This window comes from Ptychodera flava, chromosome 15 (genome assembly GCF_041260155.1).
Source record: "Ptychodera flava strain L36383 chromosome 15, AS_Pfla_20210202, whole genome shotgun sequence".
Lineage (NCBI taxonomy): Eukaryota > Metazoa > Hemichordata > Enteropneusta > Ptychoderidae > Ptychodera > Ptychodera flava.
Window position 1 is genome coordinate 23,096,694 of NC_091942.1, and position 16,974 is coordinate 23,113,667.

Consider the following 16,974-nt stretch of genomic DNA (forward strand, 5'->3'; position numbering starts at 1 on the left):
TTTTTATGTCAAGGCTGTCAAACTGGACATGGTCGAATGAAGAACATTAAAGCATCGGTTTTGAATCATGAGAACACTCTTCACTGCATGCCTTTTACTAAAAAAAAATTAAGCGAGCAATTAGAAAGATAGCGTGTGGTGCAGTGCTGTGTATATTATGTAATTTAAAATGAAGCTCCAGCTTTTTGTAATTTAACATGATCCCTGCTCACGCAAGATGAATGATTGTATGGCCTCTGTCACCTATCCTCGCGTAGTTCACGGTTCTACAACACACACTTTCCTTTCACATCCTCGGCGATTCCGGTCAAAATCTTTGACAGTGCATCAATTAGAGAAATGTTTCCCTCAGCCGGTATTAGTGGTCAGTCATAAAAAAAGAACATTCATAAAAATCTCTGCTTTTCTGCCAGAATTTCAAGAATGTCTCAAATTTTGCCCCATTAACTTAGTATATATACCGCTTTAATAGGACACATTATAAAATATTTTCAAGATTGAAATATTTGAATGTTTAAGCAACTTAACTCACCTACGGCTAGTTCACCCCGGTTGATTCTATTACTCGGAGACTGTGAATTCCACTAAGTTTGGTGTGAAAAGTCTGGTTCGCTAATTCACGATCATTCAAAGTCAATCAAAAGCGCCTTCTTAACAAAAAAACGTAGTGTTTGACGTCATCATGGAGTATGGACCCAGTTAGCATGTCCATCCACGATGAATACAAACGAACGCTTCGATTAAAACCACTAGAGTATTTTTAGATCAACGTGAATCAAATTAGAGAGAGGATTTAAAAAAATATATTTAAAAAACAGCAGTTTGCATCTCTGCCACCTGTGCCCCATTTCCTCTTTATTCATAAACCCGACATCGACCATGGTTTATCATTTTATGAATATTTTGAACAAAAAAAGGGTGATCAGTTAGAGACTAGGCAGACTGGGTAATTAGATGCCAATATTATTAAAATTGCCTCGTTTTGGTTATCCAAAGAGAAGACCACACACTGTATTAACGTATGTCACGTGACTACGCTCCGTCAATGGGATTGGTGGAATTAATAGATATCAATGGGATATGAATATTTTTCCGTTCGATCGGTAGAGTGGTTTATTTACGTCCATCAGGCCGCTGGCTTACGTAGACGACACACGCCTACCCCACCTACACATGGCATTTTCGTCTCATTTAGTGCTCTTTTCCCATTCCGCCTAGAATTCCCCTGTTCTTTCAGCGTTGCGAACACTGCCCTGTCTGCTTCGCCCTGACTGCGTCGGACGACACAAACTGAGCTCCGCCGCCGTGGACAAAAGATACTAACATCGCTAAAAAAAGGTAGGTTGCCCTAGCCAGGCACACTTTCGAAAAAAACGCTCTTCTGCTAGTCTCACAGTTCTGTAGGAAACGCGTCTTACTGCGATTTGCAAGAGCTGGAGAGGCCGTTTTACGAAGCGGAAAAGCCATGAATTTCTAAAACACCGCAAACCGACGTCACGGAAGGCCCGATATTGCGTCATTCGGGTTTTTTATTTTCTTTCCATTGGATGATATTAGAATATCCTCAAGCAGTCCAGCTTTCCTTATGACAGCGTAAAACTGCCTCAGTATACAACAACGCCTTTTGCGCCTATTTATAAACTCGTTTTGGTACGATTGACACTTAGAATTATTGCTGCCGAAAAGTTGTATTCCATCACACCATTACTTGGCACAGAAGACATAACTACCCGAACAGATCGTTATTTAAGCAACTCAGAAAGAAGCGAATTGTTTTGTCGAGAATTTCAAGGTAAATTTTGTTCATCTACTTCTGTGTTACACTCTGACACGGGGATACCTTTTGCACTTTCGACACAGGTCACTTTGAAATGGTTAGCGCTATGAAATCCAAGGCCGACATGATGGATCATAATTTAGAGGAAAGCCTTTACGACGTCGCCGACAACGATGTCTGGGAAGCGCTCATGGAAGACGAGATGCCGGCCAAGCGGCGTCGCACCTCGCGCCGGCAGCAGATACAACGATCAAACTCTACCGAAGACGCCGCTTTTGACAGTTCCGTGGACCGAGCTAGCTCGACGGCCAGCTCGGAGTCGGTCAGCGGCGATATACAAGACACGAAGAGCGCCAGGTCGACGAGAAAGCACACGAGAAGACGCCGCCCTGTCAACGCGCGGGAGAGAAACCTGAGGCGGCTTGAGAGTAACGAGCGAGAAAGGATGCGGATGCACTCGCTGAATGACGCGTTCCAGAGTCTACGGAATGTGATTCCTCACGTGAAGTGCGAAAGGAAATTATCCAAAATTGAAACACTGACACTAGCGAAGAACTACATCACGGCCCTGACCGATGTCATCACGGACATGAAATCCGAGTTGGAAAAACTGAAGGGGCACTTTGGAATCCCCTGCTCGCCCGACGGCGCCGATAACAACAACAGTATTGTGGAGAGTGTACTCAACGACATGCCCCGCATGGCATGGCAAGAAGCGGAAGCAGATGACAATGCGCGCAAGGTGCCGACGAATTCACACCTTGAAAGACATATCGAAACACTACAGTGAATGTGACTTTGTGATTTCGCAGTGCCAAGACAATAAAGTCCTGTGAAATCAACATATCGCCTGAAGCAAAGTAAAAAAAAACAGGAACTATGTACATTATAATCAGCACTGTGAAAAACGGACTGGACAGTCAGCTGTTCAGCTGAGATGATAGCGTTCTGCGATAGCTCATCGGCAACTCGGCTTTCAAAGTATATGAATAGGAACACTTATCGGAGCACTCAAGAGGAAACAATGGTTCCCATAGAAACCACACCTGCCCAATTAGATCCCTGAAGATAGACTCGCGCTGAGAAACCCCGACGTAGTCACGTGACCATCGAAATGTACAATTTTGACAGGTTCATCAATTACACCCACACCCATCGCCTGTTTCAAACAGTCGAATTTCTTGGCTTCCAAGATATGTAATTTAACTTAAATTTTTCAGGTTCATCTCTACAGGTAGTTTTCGGTCCAACTGCACAGGATAGTGCCCTATTTAGGCACGCTGACAAAAAAACAACTATTTCCTATCCCCATCAATGAAACAACCGCATTTGTTGCAGGTATATGCAACAGCAGGAAAAAGATGTTATTAATATTACATTACAGAAACCCCCTGTTTTTCACTTGCCATGCGAAACCCGCATGTATGCTAAGCTTACTAAATATAATGCTAGAGTCTCGCTTCCATAATGCAATTTTTCCCCATTCAGGTCAGTGAATTCTCCGCGCCCCGAAAGTTTCCCCCTTGGGGTTTGAATGACCTGTTACGTCAATAGCTGTCTTCCGTGGCAAGACATAATATAACCTAGTCAAGTGCATCGTAGGTACGGAATATTTGTACGTAACAATTAGATAGGTAGATCTTCTACGGATTTACGCGCAGTGCAGATGGACCGTCACTTTTAGTTGCCATTGTCAAGGTCGTTTTCTTTTCATCATCAATCTTCTAAATGCCATAGAATGGAGGGGGGGCAAAAATTACATTGAAAGCATAATTTTTCCCAAAGTCGTCATATCAAGTGCATCCCGGGCACTTTGTTTACTCCTTTTTCGTTGGAGTCTGAAATATCGGCGTACAGTCTTACGTTTTTGTTTGTTTGTTTGTTTTTAATTTCACCAAAATGTCAGGGCTACCTGTTTGAATACATGATCGCGTGTCTTCCATTTGACCCTTCAGGAATAAGTCAGTCTTTATATCATCGCGTATCAAGATCGAGCGTGACCGTTCAGACAACAAGGACTCGACTAAGAGTAAAAAGCCACCGTTCTCCATAGGGTTAGGCAGCAAAACTATGTACGGGCGTATCTTATCATGAACTTATGGTCTTGCGACGAACAGCGAGATCAATTTTAAAGAAGATACGTACAGATATTTATAAAAAAATAAGTTTAGACTAAATAGGGGTCGAACTCTCCACAATTCCAGTACCGTCACTGAAATGAGTTCACGTGAACGCCAAAATGGGCAAATACTGCTTGTAATTTTATCATCCAAAGAGCCAAAGACAGGGAGACACTCCGGATTTCCTATTACTGTGAATAGATGAACATATTGATAACCTAAAATGCCAGCCGACGTGCCTTCCAGTTTTTATGTTATCACCATACAGAGCCAAGGTTCAAAGAAAAAAAGTGCCTTCTTAAGCAATGAGCATTTCCAATTTTGTACAATACCCAAAATTTAGCTGATGTCTTCCACCGTCAAATTAAAAAAGAAATTGCCTTCCAAATTTTTAAGAAAGGTATTTTGTATATAAAATATAAAGAAGCCAAAATAAATATACAATCCATATCGACACCGTTACTGCAAATATTATATATTTCTCACGTCTAGGCGTTATGTGGTCGTCGGAGACAGATGCGACTTCCTTTTTTTTCAAAGTTCAATTTACTGTTTTGTGAATCTAATTTTTGGTCAATGAAAGTAACCATGGTGATTGTAAATTACATATAGGGGATCTTTTGGGTATTGTGTCCTTATGGTTTGGTGAATAATGTCGTGGTATATTTACGGTATTTTCCTCCTATAGATTTAGAAAATTTTAACGTTAAAAATTCAGAGAGAGAAAATTTGTAAAGTATGTGTGTGAGAGAGAGATAGTAGGTGTGTATATATAATATATATATTGAAATATATCACGATAAAAAACGTCACGTGTTGATTTCGAGAATAGTTCCATTACAGAGGACTATGAATAGAAATTGACACACTTTCAGCGGAAATGAATGTATGTAATTAACAATAGCGTGTAATTAACCGGCACTAGACCTTGTTCACATGTGTGCCAATCATCTTCAGACAGTGTTTTCAATTGGACTAGGGACGTGCCGGTGCCGCGGTTTTGATGTTCATTTGTGTAATTCGTATCACAATCAAACGGTTCTTGCATTTGGCGTTTTGAATAATTCAAGCGGAGTCTTTTTTTATTTTGGTTAAAATCAGCTCCAATTCTTTTCAGTTATCATCAGCAAAGTTAGAAATTGATAAACAGATTGTACAGAAGTCTATTTTGGCAGGAACAGAACGTCATTATTCACACGGCGAGCCACAATTTTGTGTAATACGACAGTGTCCAGAAGCGTTGCCCATTACCGCTCCTAATTTACTTTTGTCAAAATTCTCTATCTTTCTTTTACTGGCTAAAATTTTCTAATTCTCGACTGGTATGTCAAATTTATCTCGGTCGAATGTGATATTCTTTATTCCTGCCGACAATGCCATATGTACGTAAGCTATTTTTTCAAATAATCTTTAGCTTGTTTCTTCGCTCATGCGTAGTTGACTGTATATTTGAGACATGCTGGGCGCATTATTAATTCCCCATAAAAGATAAATATTCTGCGATCGCTCTCTCGCATACTATAGTAATGGGCTGCGTGTACGGACATGCGACGAGATAATTTTCTGATTTTCTTTTTGTATATATAACATTTAATAGCCTTACACTTTACATTATTCCGATGTTAAATGCCTTTAGCTCGATATTGTTGTACAAATTATAGTCTAGCCTAAGTGTTTAAGGAAATATGTGTTTGTTCATATGTTTAAAATGTAATTATGAATATAATGCTCTTCAAAGGCTTACTTCCTCTGTCACTTCACACTCAGACACTTTCAAGTATCTTTAGAGGGCGCTACGGCACTTTGCTTTCGATTTCATATCTAGCACTGCAGGAGCAACAGAATATTATAAATCTTTTGATGAGCTCAATAAAATTTCAATTTTTTCTTGAACTTGGCTTTTCCATGTGATGTTCATTTGCTATTTGTAAAGTCTGGTTATCATGTAGATGCGCTTTGTCAAAGTTGCTGGTATGGGAGATTCAGAACGATACGCCCACTGCTGTCTGATCCGTGACGATTTTTTGAGCTTGCGAGGTTTACCGAGGGATTTAATGACATCGTTATTCTTTTATCGTGAGCTGGCTTTTTGCCCTATATATTCACCATATCGCCTGAAATCCCTCATCGCACATGCGCAGTCCTCCCCGTGCCATCCAACCTCCAAATTATGAAGCTGGTGATGTCTGATATTTGTCTTGATGTTCAAGTTGGTGTTACTGTATATTTAGACCACTGTGTTTTCCTGACTTTCTCTCTGAGTGAGTGCACGGGGAGAGAGGACACGGTGCCCTGTGAATTGAACTTTCGAGTACGGCGTTCAGAGACAGCGCGTACTTCATTCCCAAGCTTCACAGCGTATGCGTGATCGAATACCACCGGGAATTAGTTTTTATATCGCTTCGAGAAATATTTGCCGACTCATATTATATTTTTAATTTATTGACGGAAACTCTCTCTCTCTCTCTCTCTCTCTCTCTCTCTCTCTCTCTCTCTCTCTCTCTCTCTCTCTCTCTCTCAGCTTTGCCTCGATCCATATACCCAAATGTAAGCTTATCTCCGTCAAAATAAGTCTGTGCTCACGTTCCACATGATTTCGTTTCAATCATTAATTTTGAAGAATTTACCGGCACCATGTCTGCTATTCACGTCCAACTGATTTTGTCGGTTTTGAGGATCTTGTTAGGGAATAAACCCATTATACGCAGTATCGGTGTGGCACCGCTCCAGCCTTTATGCGTAAGTGGTACTCGAATCCGGCGTGTGCGTTCGCCATAACCGTTTACAATTTACGCTATAGAATACACGGCGCACAACAAGGTATTCACACGTGAATAAGCCCCACAGTTTTATAATCGAAGGAAGGCGATTGTGACGTTTTCCATTTCCGTCGTACGTGTGTGGCTTCACCTAGCTCCTACCGACGTATAGTTAACGTCACGGAATATACATGTGGATGGCTGAACCTCGGATGAGGAGACTTTCAGAGCGTCGGTTGTCCCGACAACAGCACACGGCACGCAGTGATGCTGTGTAATTAAAGGAAAGAGTGTACACTCCCATCGAAAATTTTCATCGAACGCTGAACAGTCAAGCCCGCATTGCTCCATTGGAGATGACTTCGTAGTTGCCATGGTAATCGTCGCAGAGCGGACAAGATACGGCCATTACGATCGGCTGGCACAGAATAAATTTATCAAAACTTTTAAATTAAATGTGTTTCCGAAGCTTCATCCGTCTTTCCGGTTGTCCTCGATTTCAGAAAAAAAAACCTCATGATAATGCACACATCGTGCTCGATATTATCGCTGTAGCAATCATGAATGACCATGAACTCTATCGTTGCCATGGTTATTTGTCATCACAGTCGTCGTCGTTGTCAACCTCATCGTCGTGTGTTATCAGGAATATTGCCTTTGTTATTGTCCCCGTCTTTTGTCTTCGTCATCTTCATTCAATTGTTACATTCACTGTCATTGTATCTCTGGTTGTATAATCCCTGATGCATAAACCGGTACTGCCAAACAACATCTATAACAACAACAACAACAACAACAACAACAATGGATACATTGTCATCATCATCATCGTCATGGTCTACGTCTTCGTCGTAGTCGTTATCATCATCACCATCATCATCATCATAATCATCATCATCGCCACCACCACCACCACCACCATCATCATCATCATCATCATCATCATCGCCACCACCACCACCACCACCACCACCATGATCATCATCATAATCATAATCATCATCATTATCATCTTCATCATCATCACCACCAACACCACCACCCCCACCACCATCATCATCATCATCGTCGTTGTCGTCGTCTTCGCCGTCATCAACACACCAACACCACCTCCAGCTCTTGCAGATTTTGAAGCTCAACGAGAGATGAGTCAAAGATTATTAGGACCGATACGCTATCTCAAGTCATTTATTGATTACTTGTTGCACTCGGAGCAAAGAGCAAAAAGTATATAGGAATTGATTTACGTCGCGGGTAGACATATTGTCGGACTTTTATAATATATTTGTTTGGCTCCATATTAGCACTCGCCAAACAGTCCGCCAGCCAGTCACTTTAGTAGGGAAATTGTTTGAAAAGGATCCACGGCCTCAAGTAAAGTTTCTCAGCTGAATACTCGGTATCCTTGCGCTGTTCTCCTCTATTTTACAATACATGGAGGAAATAATTTCCCACTCCCCCTATTAATTGTTTATCTCTTCTCCCCTACTGTCTATCGCTATAATGTCTATGGCTGTCTGCATGATGACAGAGTTTAAGCCCGGCCCTCGTGTTCCTTGTTCCGATTGCCAGAAAATTAACCTGTTTTGACATAGGTTTGATTCTTAAGACAGGTGGTTTCATTGTGTTAGATTGTACCATCTTACATGCATCAGCATATTATAAATGCGGAGGTCTGAGAATTTATTTTTTATGTTATTTGCGGAGTTTTTCTGGTATTTTGCGTAAAATATAGAAACGGCACGGCGGGTAGTGAGAGGCGCTGGCCAGCTAGGGGAATTAAAATGTTTGTTCATGAGTATTTATGGGGGTCGGGGTAACGCGGCGTAATGGAATGCTGATTATTAACAGTGTGTTGCTCCGACACGAACGGAAATGAGACTCGGTTATGCGCCGACGGAAACTTTGACTCCGTAAAATGTCACGCCAAGATTGCGACGGCAGCTTGTTCATCGTATTTAGTTGTCGCATTTTTGTCTCAGAAGCGTAAATCATGTAGGCAAACTTCAAGTCTCTCGCTCGTTTCTACCGCCTCCTGACTTCTATCAAACAGTTAACTTTTCTTGAGAGCAATCGGAGACGATCGACTGTAACGTACGAGATTGTGTCATCATCTAAATTACTGACTTACTTTTCTCTTGCAATATTACCGTATACTGGCTGATGTTTTGTTTGTTTGTTTGTTTTTTAAGTATGTTATTTTCAGATTCACTGTATAAGTCAATTCTGCAGTGATGAGGAATTTGACATGCACTGTGTAGGGCCTATAGCAAAACTGGCTGCTAGGCATGCTGGGTGAAATGATCTCGCAAAATGCTGGCAAAATATACTTCAGCACTCCGAAGGATTTGCGCAATGATTGCTCCCGGCATTTACGTCGAATACGAAGGCTGGAAATGCAGTGTCAGTTTTCGTTCTTCTGTCCTAAAGTAGGTGTATTTTTTTTTTTTTTTTTTTTTTTTGCAATCACGGCCCCCTTGGGTAGAGGGGCCGCGCGGCGGCCATGTTGCACTCATCGAATAAGGCTTTAAATCACATAAACACACCTCGTGGGTGTATTTCCTCCCAATCTCAATCACACTGTCTTGTTTTGAAGCTCTATAAAATTTGAAGAGACAATTGCTGTAACTTTTGATCACAGTCAGTGGAGCTCCGCCGCCAACGTTTTGATAAAATTTTCATCAAGAAAACTAGCTCACATTCTTTTCTTCTCCCCATAGTATATATGTCGAAGTCTACGAAGCGCTCCACTCGTTGTGGACAACGCATGCGTTATTCTTGGCAAAGTAATTCTTTAGTGCGGACAGAACTCTACGTTAATTGTTGACGATAACACTGTACATGTACAGTAAACACGTACATTTATAGGTCTGTGTTTGGAAGCTGGGTACTGCGTATTTCGATGTGATTTTGTTAGTTGTACGATAAACTTTGTTTTACAAACAGAGACTGCAAAAAATTAATATATCGTCGGTCACGCCATCAAGTACATCTAATGTAGTTTCTAGCTTCTTAACAGAGAGCCTGCGGAAATTCCAGCAGACAGTCCGCAACATTACTTTCCACAATATTTTCGGGGGAGGAGGAGGGGGCACAACAAAGTCCTGCTTATAAGCTTAATAGCCAGGGAAATGTAATTTACTGTTTTAAAGCAACGTGTCGGAGTTTTGCCCACCTGGCGTGTACTGAGTACGGTACATAATTGCCAGGCCGGGTAGATTTATTGCTTTGGAACGACAGATCTGGAGCTGCAATACATCAAATCGTTATTTCCGACGGCTGTTCGGTGTTAACAAGCACACCCAGGACAACCGAATTGATCTGCCGAGACACTCTGAGCAGTCATTAAAATCAGCTGCACTCGGCGAGTTCCTCTTTCTTTATTTCTCTGTCCGTGACCTAAACCCGCATGGTGACACGGGAAGGTCAGGCCACTAGTGAAATCGTTCTTCCACGAACCTGCCTCGAGAGTCAAAGCCCTTTCATCTACTATATCAATATCGTGGGGTTAGCTACAATAAAATGCAATTTGCAATACAAAGGGGCAAAATAACACAGACCATTTTCTTAGTATCCAACACCTTCGAGTACGAATATGTCCACGCCACAATGCAGTTTGTTACCCTCAGGCTAAATTACCCGGCGTTTCAAAGGCGGAAAACCTCTTCCCTAATTACGTGTAATATTGATATACTGTCAAATTTATCCGTCAATTAGTGAATTTTATGACTGTGTCGTGGATTATCTGTCCCACTGACTTCGAATTCTCTGGTTATGATCAGATGTACCGCAGTATTTAGAGCGATTGTCCTCGAACCCTTGTGTTGGTATCATAGCTTGTTGGCATGGACTATTTACGTGATGTCGCTACATCTGAGTTTCTTCGAAAGTTGTGCACAGTTAATCAATTTGTCTAGAGATAAAGCTGAATAAAAAAATTGTCCCATTAAATGTGAAACTTGGAACGGGCATGGAAATGGCTGAACTGGTAGCTTGAAGACGGGATAGAAGGGCGATGAAGGCCAAGTACAAGAAATGATTTCAGATTTTAAAAACTAATAACCAGCAACACGTGAATAATATGTTTCGCCCTGAAAAAAACATTGAAATTGAATAGGTAAAGCAAACCTGATGACGAGTAGTGATCCAGAAGGGATAAAACGGAGCTATTAAATCGACCGCTGAATGTGGAAGGATAAAACATAAGTGTTCATATTGTAAAAGTAGGGTAATAGTGCGCTCTAAAAGCACAATGGACAAGGGCGTGCAAGCACGGGCGGCAAAGAACACAGTATGGACGATGGAAAATCCTTTTTACATGCGATATCCTTTTGTGAGATTTTAATGACAACTTATTCGAGCAACCAGACCAGTTGTACGAGTTTTTAAAAGTGAAACTCGGTTATTCATATTTCATCACCGGATATTGAATCAGGGAATACGGCCCTTTATTCAGAACCAATCACCCGATAACATGTTGACCGGAATCGCTCGTCATTATGTGACAGGCATGTCGTGTGTGGCGAGATGCATCTTTGTCCGGTGAGGACACCTCACCTTTTCGACTCGGATGGGTGTGCGATAAACAGTTTAAAAACTGTCGGAAATGAAGACGGCACACTAAGTATCGTCAGTTGCGTCGTCTTCTCAAACAACTTTGAACGACAGCAAGATTCATGTGCCTGTATAAGTACACTGGCATTTGCGCTTTCTTCATAATGCATGGCTTGCCTACATAAATTATAAGAAATTTATAAATGTTGATGTTGAAAACGATAGAATATCAGGCTTATTTCCGTGTTCAATTTTGGAAGCTCCTCAAATACTTTATACTTTCTGCAGCCCATGCCCCACTCCTGAACCCTCACGGTTTAAATTATAACATCCATGTCTCCAGTAACAGGGCTGATCACTCATGAACTCATACAAATGCTCATACATTTTCATTAGCATTATTGTAACCCGAAACAAAAACAGATTTCCAATGTAACTCTTTCATTTGAACGGTTCGCAGGGCCTTGTGCAACCTCAGTTCCTCGGCCTTTTTAAATACCAGAGATGATATCATGACGAGAGACACCAGAAAGAGTAAAGCGTTCATCAGTCCATCAGAAAAACAGTTCAATCGTGGTGCTTTGGTTAAGTGCGTGAGGGATGAAACATAACTCCACACATCGCCGCGTCTATTAACAAACTTAATGGGCTTATCACTCATGCGTGTGCAGTAGTGCGTTTCCACATTCTGTTATTTCGAGATCACAGGTAACTGCTACGACTGTTGATGCGTTTTTAATAGCAGAATCCTCTCTGTCTGTCTCCGTCTGTCTTTCTCTGTCCCCGTGCATGCGTGCATACATACATACTACAAACATACATACATACATACATACATACATACATACATACATACATACATACATACATACATACATACATACATACATCGACAGACAGACAGACAGACAGACAGACAGACAGACAGATAGACAGGCAGACAGACAGACAGACAAAAAGACAGACAGGAAGACAAACAGACATACAGACATACAGAAACCTGTATCCTCTCTGGGGAGTGCAATGTTCGATGCAGTAACATATCGTATCATATTATGAATGAGACGTGTCCGAAGATAGCATATATATATATATATATATATATATATATAATATATATATATATATATATATATATATATATATATATATATATATATATATATATATTACAGATGTCCTTGTGGGAAATTGCAGCGCTCGATTCTAAAAGCAGAGCATTATAAATAATAACACAAATTACTTCAAGTACAGACTGAAGTGATTATATCTGTTATACAGTTATACAGATATAATTATTTTGTACTTGAAGTAATTTGTGTGATATATATTCTGTATATATATATATATATATATATATATATATATATATATATATATAATATATATATATATATATATATTGGCGGTGATTTTTTTGGGTAGATTTCGTCCTGTCAACCTGTTGATGTTCTTGTTTCGGAAAAGGCGTCCTTTTGCTGTGCTATTTATTTCGTTTATTTCAACGAAGCGACCGTACAATACCGACGCGACAAACGAGACTCACTTGGTATTCCCGGACGACCCATTTTAATAATTTACCGGAACCCCTTAGTGACTAGTGTTTGAGGCAGTTGGGGAACCAAGAACAGTAACCATCCAGCGCTGATAATTCCTATGAAATCATAGTAACTCAACTAGTTGAACCGTGAAAGTATTGGTGCAACCAGGAAAAATTAAAGACCTGCCAGGCAGGGGTTCTATCGTATATTTTCTTCTAATATTTGATGTCACAGGTTCCACTTTACGGCGCAAACATCACCGTATTAGCTTGGTATACATCACTTAGGTAGCCTGCAGTGAACGGCCCGAGAACGACGTAAGTGTACCGAAAGGGGAGTGAGAGAAACGAAAGATTTTATTTTAATAGGAGACAAAAATTTCAGAAGCTGATTCAGACAGTGTGAAATCGTAGATCGTCTGCGTTGTACAGTTTGAGACAAACATAAAATTGTCAAGGTACAAAGACGGATATTGGAACCTCATCTTTTTGCATGGAACTTTATTTCAAACATTCGTGACGAACATCTTAGATTTTAACAACCAAATAATTTTCGAGTTGCAATCCAAATACGGCAACAGCAAATAGACGTGCAATTGCATGCGCCTGAATTCGACCAAATCCATCACCAGGGATTCAAATAGTGACATTTTCAAAGACAATGTGGCTTAACGTGAATCAAAGACATCTCTCAGAAGATTTGATGGTATTTTTTAGCTAATAAACTGCAGAAAGACACATCCAATGGACTTTAAATGTTTTTTTGTTTTTTTCGCAGATTTCTTGTCCGCCTCCTTGATATCTTTATGGATCTTGTTGGGATAATTCTGTATGGAGAAAGCCTCGGGATGGAATCTTCGCCAAACCCTGCTGATTTCTTCCATCGGCATTTTAATAGCGACAAGTCGAAAACTCAAACGAAGGGAGTTATTGATATTTCTCTGACGTGCTCTGAAACGTAGGTTTCATTAAACAGTTGCGGTGGACGAAAATGACAGTTGATTAGCTTCGTTTCGACGACATTGCTGGGGATTCCTAAGGTGTTAATTTTCTTGTAAACCCACAGCTACACGTTTGTGCCGCTCATAATAAAGGCGAGCCGCCCACAATGCCGTGACTCGCAACCAATGTTTGTAATTTAAGGCAACATAGACTCGCCGGTTTCAAACCCCGTGACGTCATCTGTGACGTCATGGGCTCCACCGCCGTGAATTTGAATGCACGCAATCTCCAATTTGTTTATCTTTTTATGTGCTCTACCTCTTTCAGTGCCGCCTAGAGATATACGTCACGAGGATGACGATTTCAAATCATTCACTCGTCTGTTGTCATGCCAACGAAGCTTTTTGAACTCTGTGCTGATCTTCAATGGCTTCTATCATTAGGGAATCGTTCACTGAAGTACACCTAATGTCGTATACTTATTGATTTATTCTGATTAAGACTTGACCGAATTTTCATAGAAACGGTAATTGCCTTTGTTTTATTGCCTATTAACAGAACAGGCTTTGGAGTGACAAGCTATGTCCATTATGTTTGTTCAGCACGAAAAATATAATACAAACCCCCTTGCGTATCTCTTGGTCTCAATCTACCTGACGATGGCACGTGTGGGAGTTCTCACGTAAAAGGAGTGCGCCGGGTTAGGTTTGCGATGCTATCTCACTGTTTGCGGTGAATTATTGGGCTTTCAGCTTGGAGAATATCGGGAGATGTTTTGTAAAGATTAATCGATTAATCATGTGTACGTATATGCGTGTGGCCGCGTGTGTATGATACGTCTCTCGGGAGGACCTAGGCGTGTTACTTTTATGAATGAAAGGCTCGTGAGCTGCGGATTGAACGCGGTGCTCTAAATCCTCAAGCGCGCCCACTTGGGTTAGGGCCCAGACAGCTCTATGGAAGCTCGATTGATCCCCGACGACAGACGAGAAGTGCTAAAGCAACTGATCGAACGCATGGGAAAAAGAACGACTGACACTTAAAAATATTAGTCGTGTGGAGTACAAGCAATGCCACTTATGGAAATGAATGGTATTCTGTCAGACAAAACGAATTATAAATTCCGATGAAGGTTTGTTTTATCCAACTCTGTTTTCAATGGACAAAACCAACTGATCTCAGTACGATATTAGCGAGTGGTGTTTGCAACGAAGGCTCCCGACCCTATAGCTGCGCGAGGCTCTCACATTCCCAAACATCATAATTACTAAATATGCCGGAAATTAAACGGTGACCAGATCTCTAAGGAATCGAACTAGTAATCGATGGAGAATTTGATATGCCAGCTTGTTTCATTCAGACCAATTTGTACACACAATAATGGCCAATTTTCCATATTAATCCAAGGTTATTCTGCCATCAAGGGTGTGTTAATTGCTTTGTTTCACGACATAAGCCTCCTATATCTAGCCGAATGATCCCTTCTGGGGAAAATGGTATATTTTGTCTCTGTTATTTTTATTCTAGGATCTATTTTCGGATAACTGAACTCGGTTGAATATTCTATAGATTTCAAAAACTGCGAAAAATCAAGATCATACATGTTCCGTGCAGTTTTACTTATCTGGTTGTGAATACACATATCGACATGAGCCATGCAGGCTTAATTGCACAGACAGTCCTACAATAGAGCTGGCCAGGGACATATGGTCTTCTTTTGATACCTTGATCACGCTGCATAATCAGTGACAATATTTTTCGAGCTGGAAACACTACTGCAGTTTGAAATATTGTGTTGTCATGTTTTGGGATGAAACTACAAGAATGGCACAAAAAAAATCGGTTTTATCTATCCTTGTTCATAATTGGCTGTTAAGTGTGCAACAATGAGGGCGCTAGTCAGCAACACATTCGCTGAGAAGGCATTTGATATCACTGCAGTAATCTTCCTTGGGTATTGCTCATATTTCCCCTGTGGCAATCTGCAGAAGCACACAGGGATTTAATTTGTGGTTGAAATTTGGTAAAGCCGCGCATGTCACAGCCAACCACTAATTATCGAGATCTAATGTAGCGGATGGCTGGGAAGGACGTTGACTGGTCTTTACTGACCATCACATATCATACCAGTTTCACCACACTGATTGTGCCGCCAGCTTCAGATATGATATAAGCAAACTGTAAAAAGTGATGTGATGCACGAAGGAATTTATCTATCCATTATGTAACGGAGCTTTGTGCTCTTCCCCCTTTTCGACGGTCGCTATGATGGCCACTACATTTTGTTTGATTACGCGCAGCCGCTAGTTCCCTAGACATTTTCTACAGAATAAAGCACGTATTAAAAACATGCTCGTCTTTCCCGTCTAATGGCGAGGTCGAATACAGGTCTTCTGGGGCGAGTAACCATTTAGCTGTTCTGTGGCGTAGAATCTTTGAAGTGCCAGCCTACGTTTTAACAGTAACCGGGTTATGAAATTATTTCAATGTTTGATGGGAAAACCATGCATTTATACTTTCTGACCTACTTACAGTAAACCTAAATGTGGCGACCAGACGAAATGAATGATGTCGTTCGCGTTATTTTTGCCCTGGTAGGTATTTAAAAGAGCAAACTCGGTTTTCAAGATTTGCTGTATTCTCTAGCTATATAGTCTGGGTGTTTTCTCAGAAGACAATCGTTTGAATGGTGGGATGGCTGAGGGGAAAAAGTACACCTTGCACGATTGAATGAGGTTCGATCGAGGTAAAACTGTCACCTGTCAGATAAGGAAGGCGGTAAACAGTGAATTTAACTGTATTATTCACGTGTGAGAACCATAGATATATTTTGTTAAACAGTCAATCCGCGACACTAAATAAACAATGTAAAGCAAATAAAAAATAACAATCCGTGTAGTCTGTCGCTTGTTATCAAACTTGCTCTAGGCCTATAGCAACCTTATTAATTTTCCCAAGCATACCATGGTAGCCGTTGTGATGTAGATCTACGCCTGTATGTGGTCTAACAATTATTTGCTTTTTGATGTTGTTAGGTTTTTCCATTAATGGTTTTCTACCTGTGGTCCTTGGTCTACCACGGTACAGTTTCTACTACACGATGTACTAGCGTGTGTTCAGTGAGCAAATAATGAAGATTGATTTCTTTCACGCCCTTATCATATATGACCTATTTGTTGATATCGTAAGCCTTTGTGGAGATTCCGACGGTTTTAATTTAAAGCTTCAATAACTGTAATTCCAGTCTTCTAGAGTTCTGTCGGTTCAATAGATTGTCTTGTT

General features: G+C 40.8%; 1 protein-coding gene across 1 annotated transcript; it reads left to right on the forward strand.

Annotated features, from left to right (window-relative positions):
* The first annotated feature begins 1,091 nt into the window (after positions 1-1,091).
* LOC139151577 (class A basic helix-loop-helix protein 15-like) lies at positions 1,092-5,790 on the forward strand. Its single transcript, XM_070724472.1, has 2 exons — positions 1,092-1,338; positions 1,861-5,790. Exon 2 carries the CDS (start codon positions 1,872-1,874, stop codon positions 2,565-2,567), a length of 696 nt encoding a protein of 231 aa, XP_070580573.1. The 5' UTR covers positions 1,092-1,338; positions 1,861-1,871; the 3' UTR covers positions 2,568-5,790.
* The last annotated feature ends 11,184 nt before the right edge of the window (positions 5,791-16,974 follow it).

Excerpts from the sequence above, each read along its gene's own strand:
- LOC139151577 (XM_070724472.1), top strand. The coding sequence starts at position 1,872 with ATGGTTAGCGCTATGAAATCCAAGGCCGACATGATGGATCATAATTTA.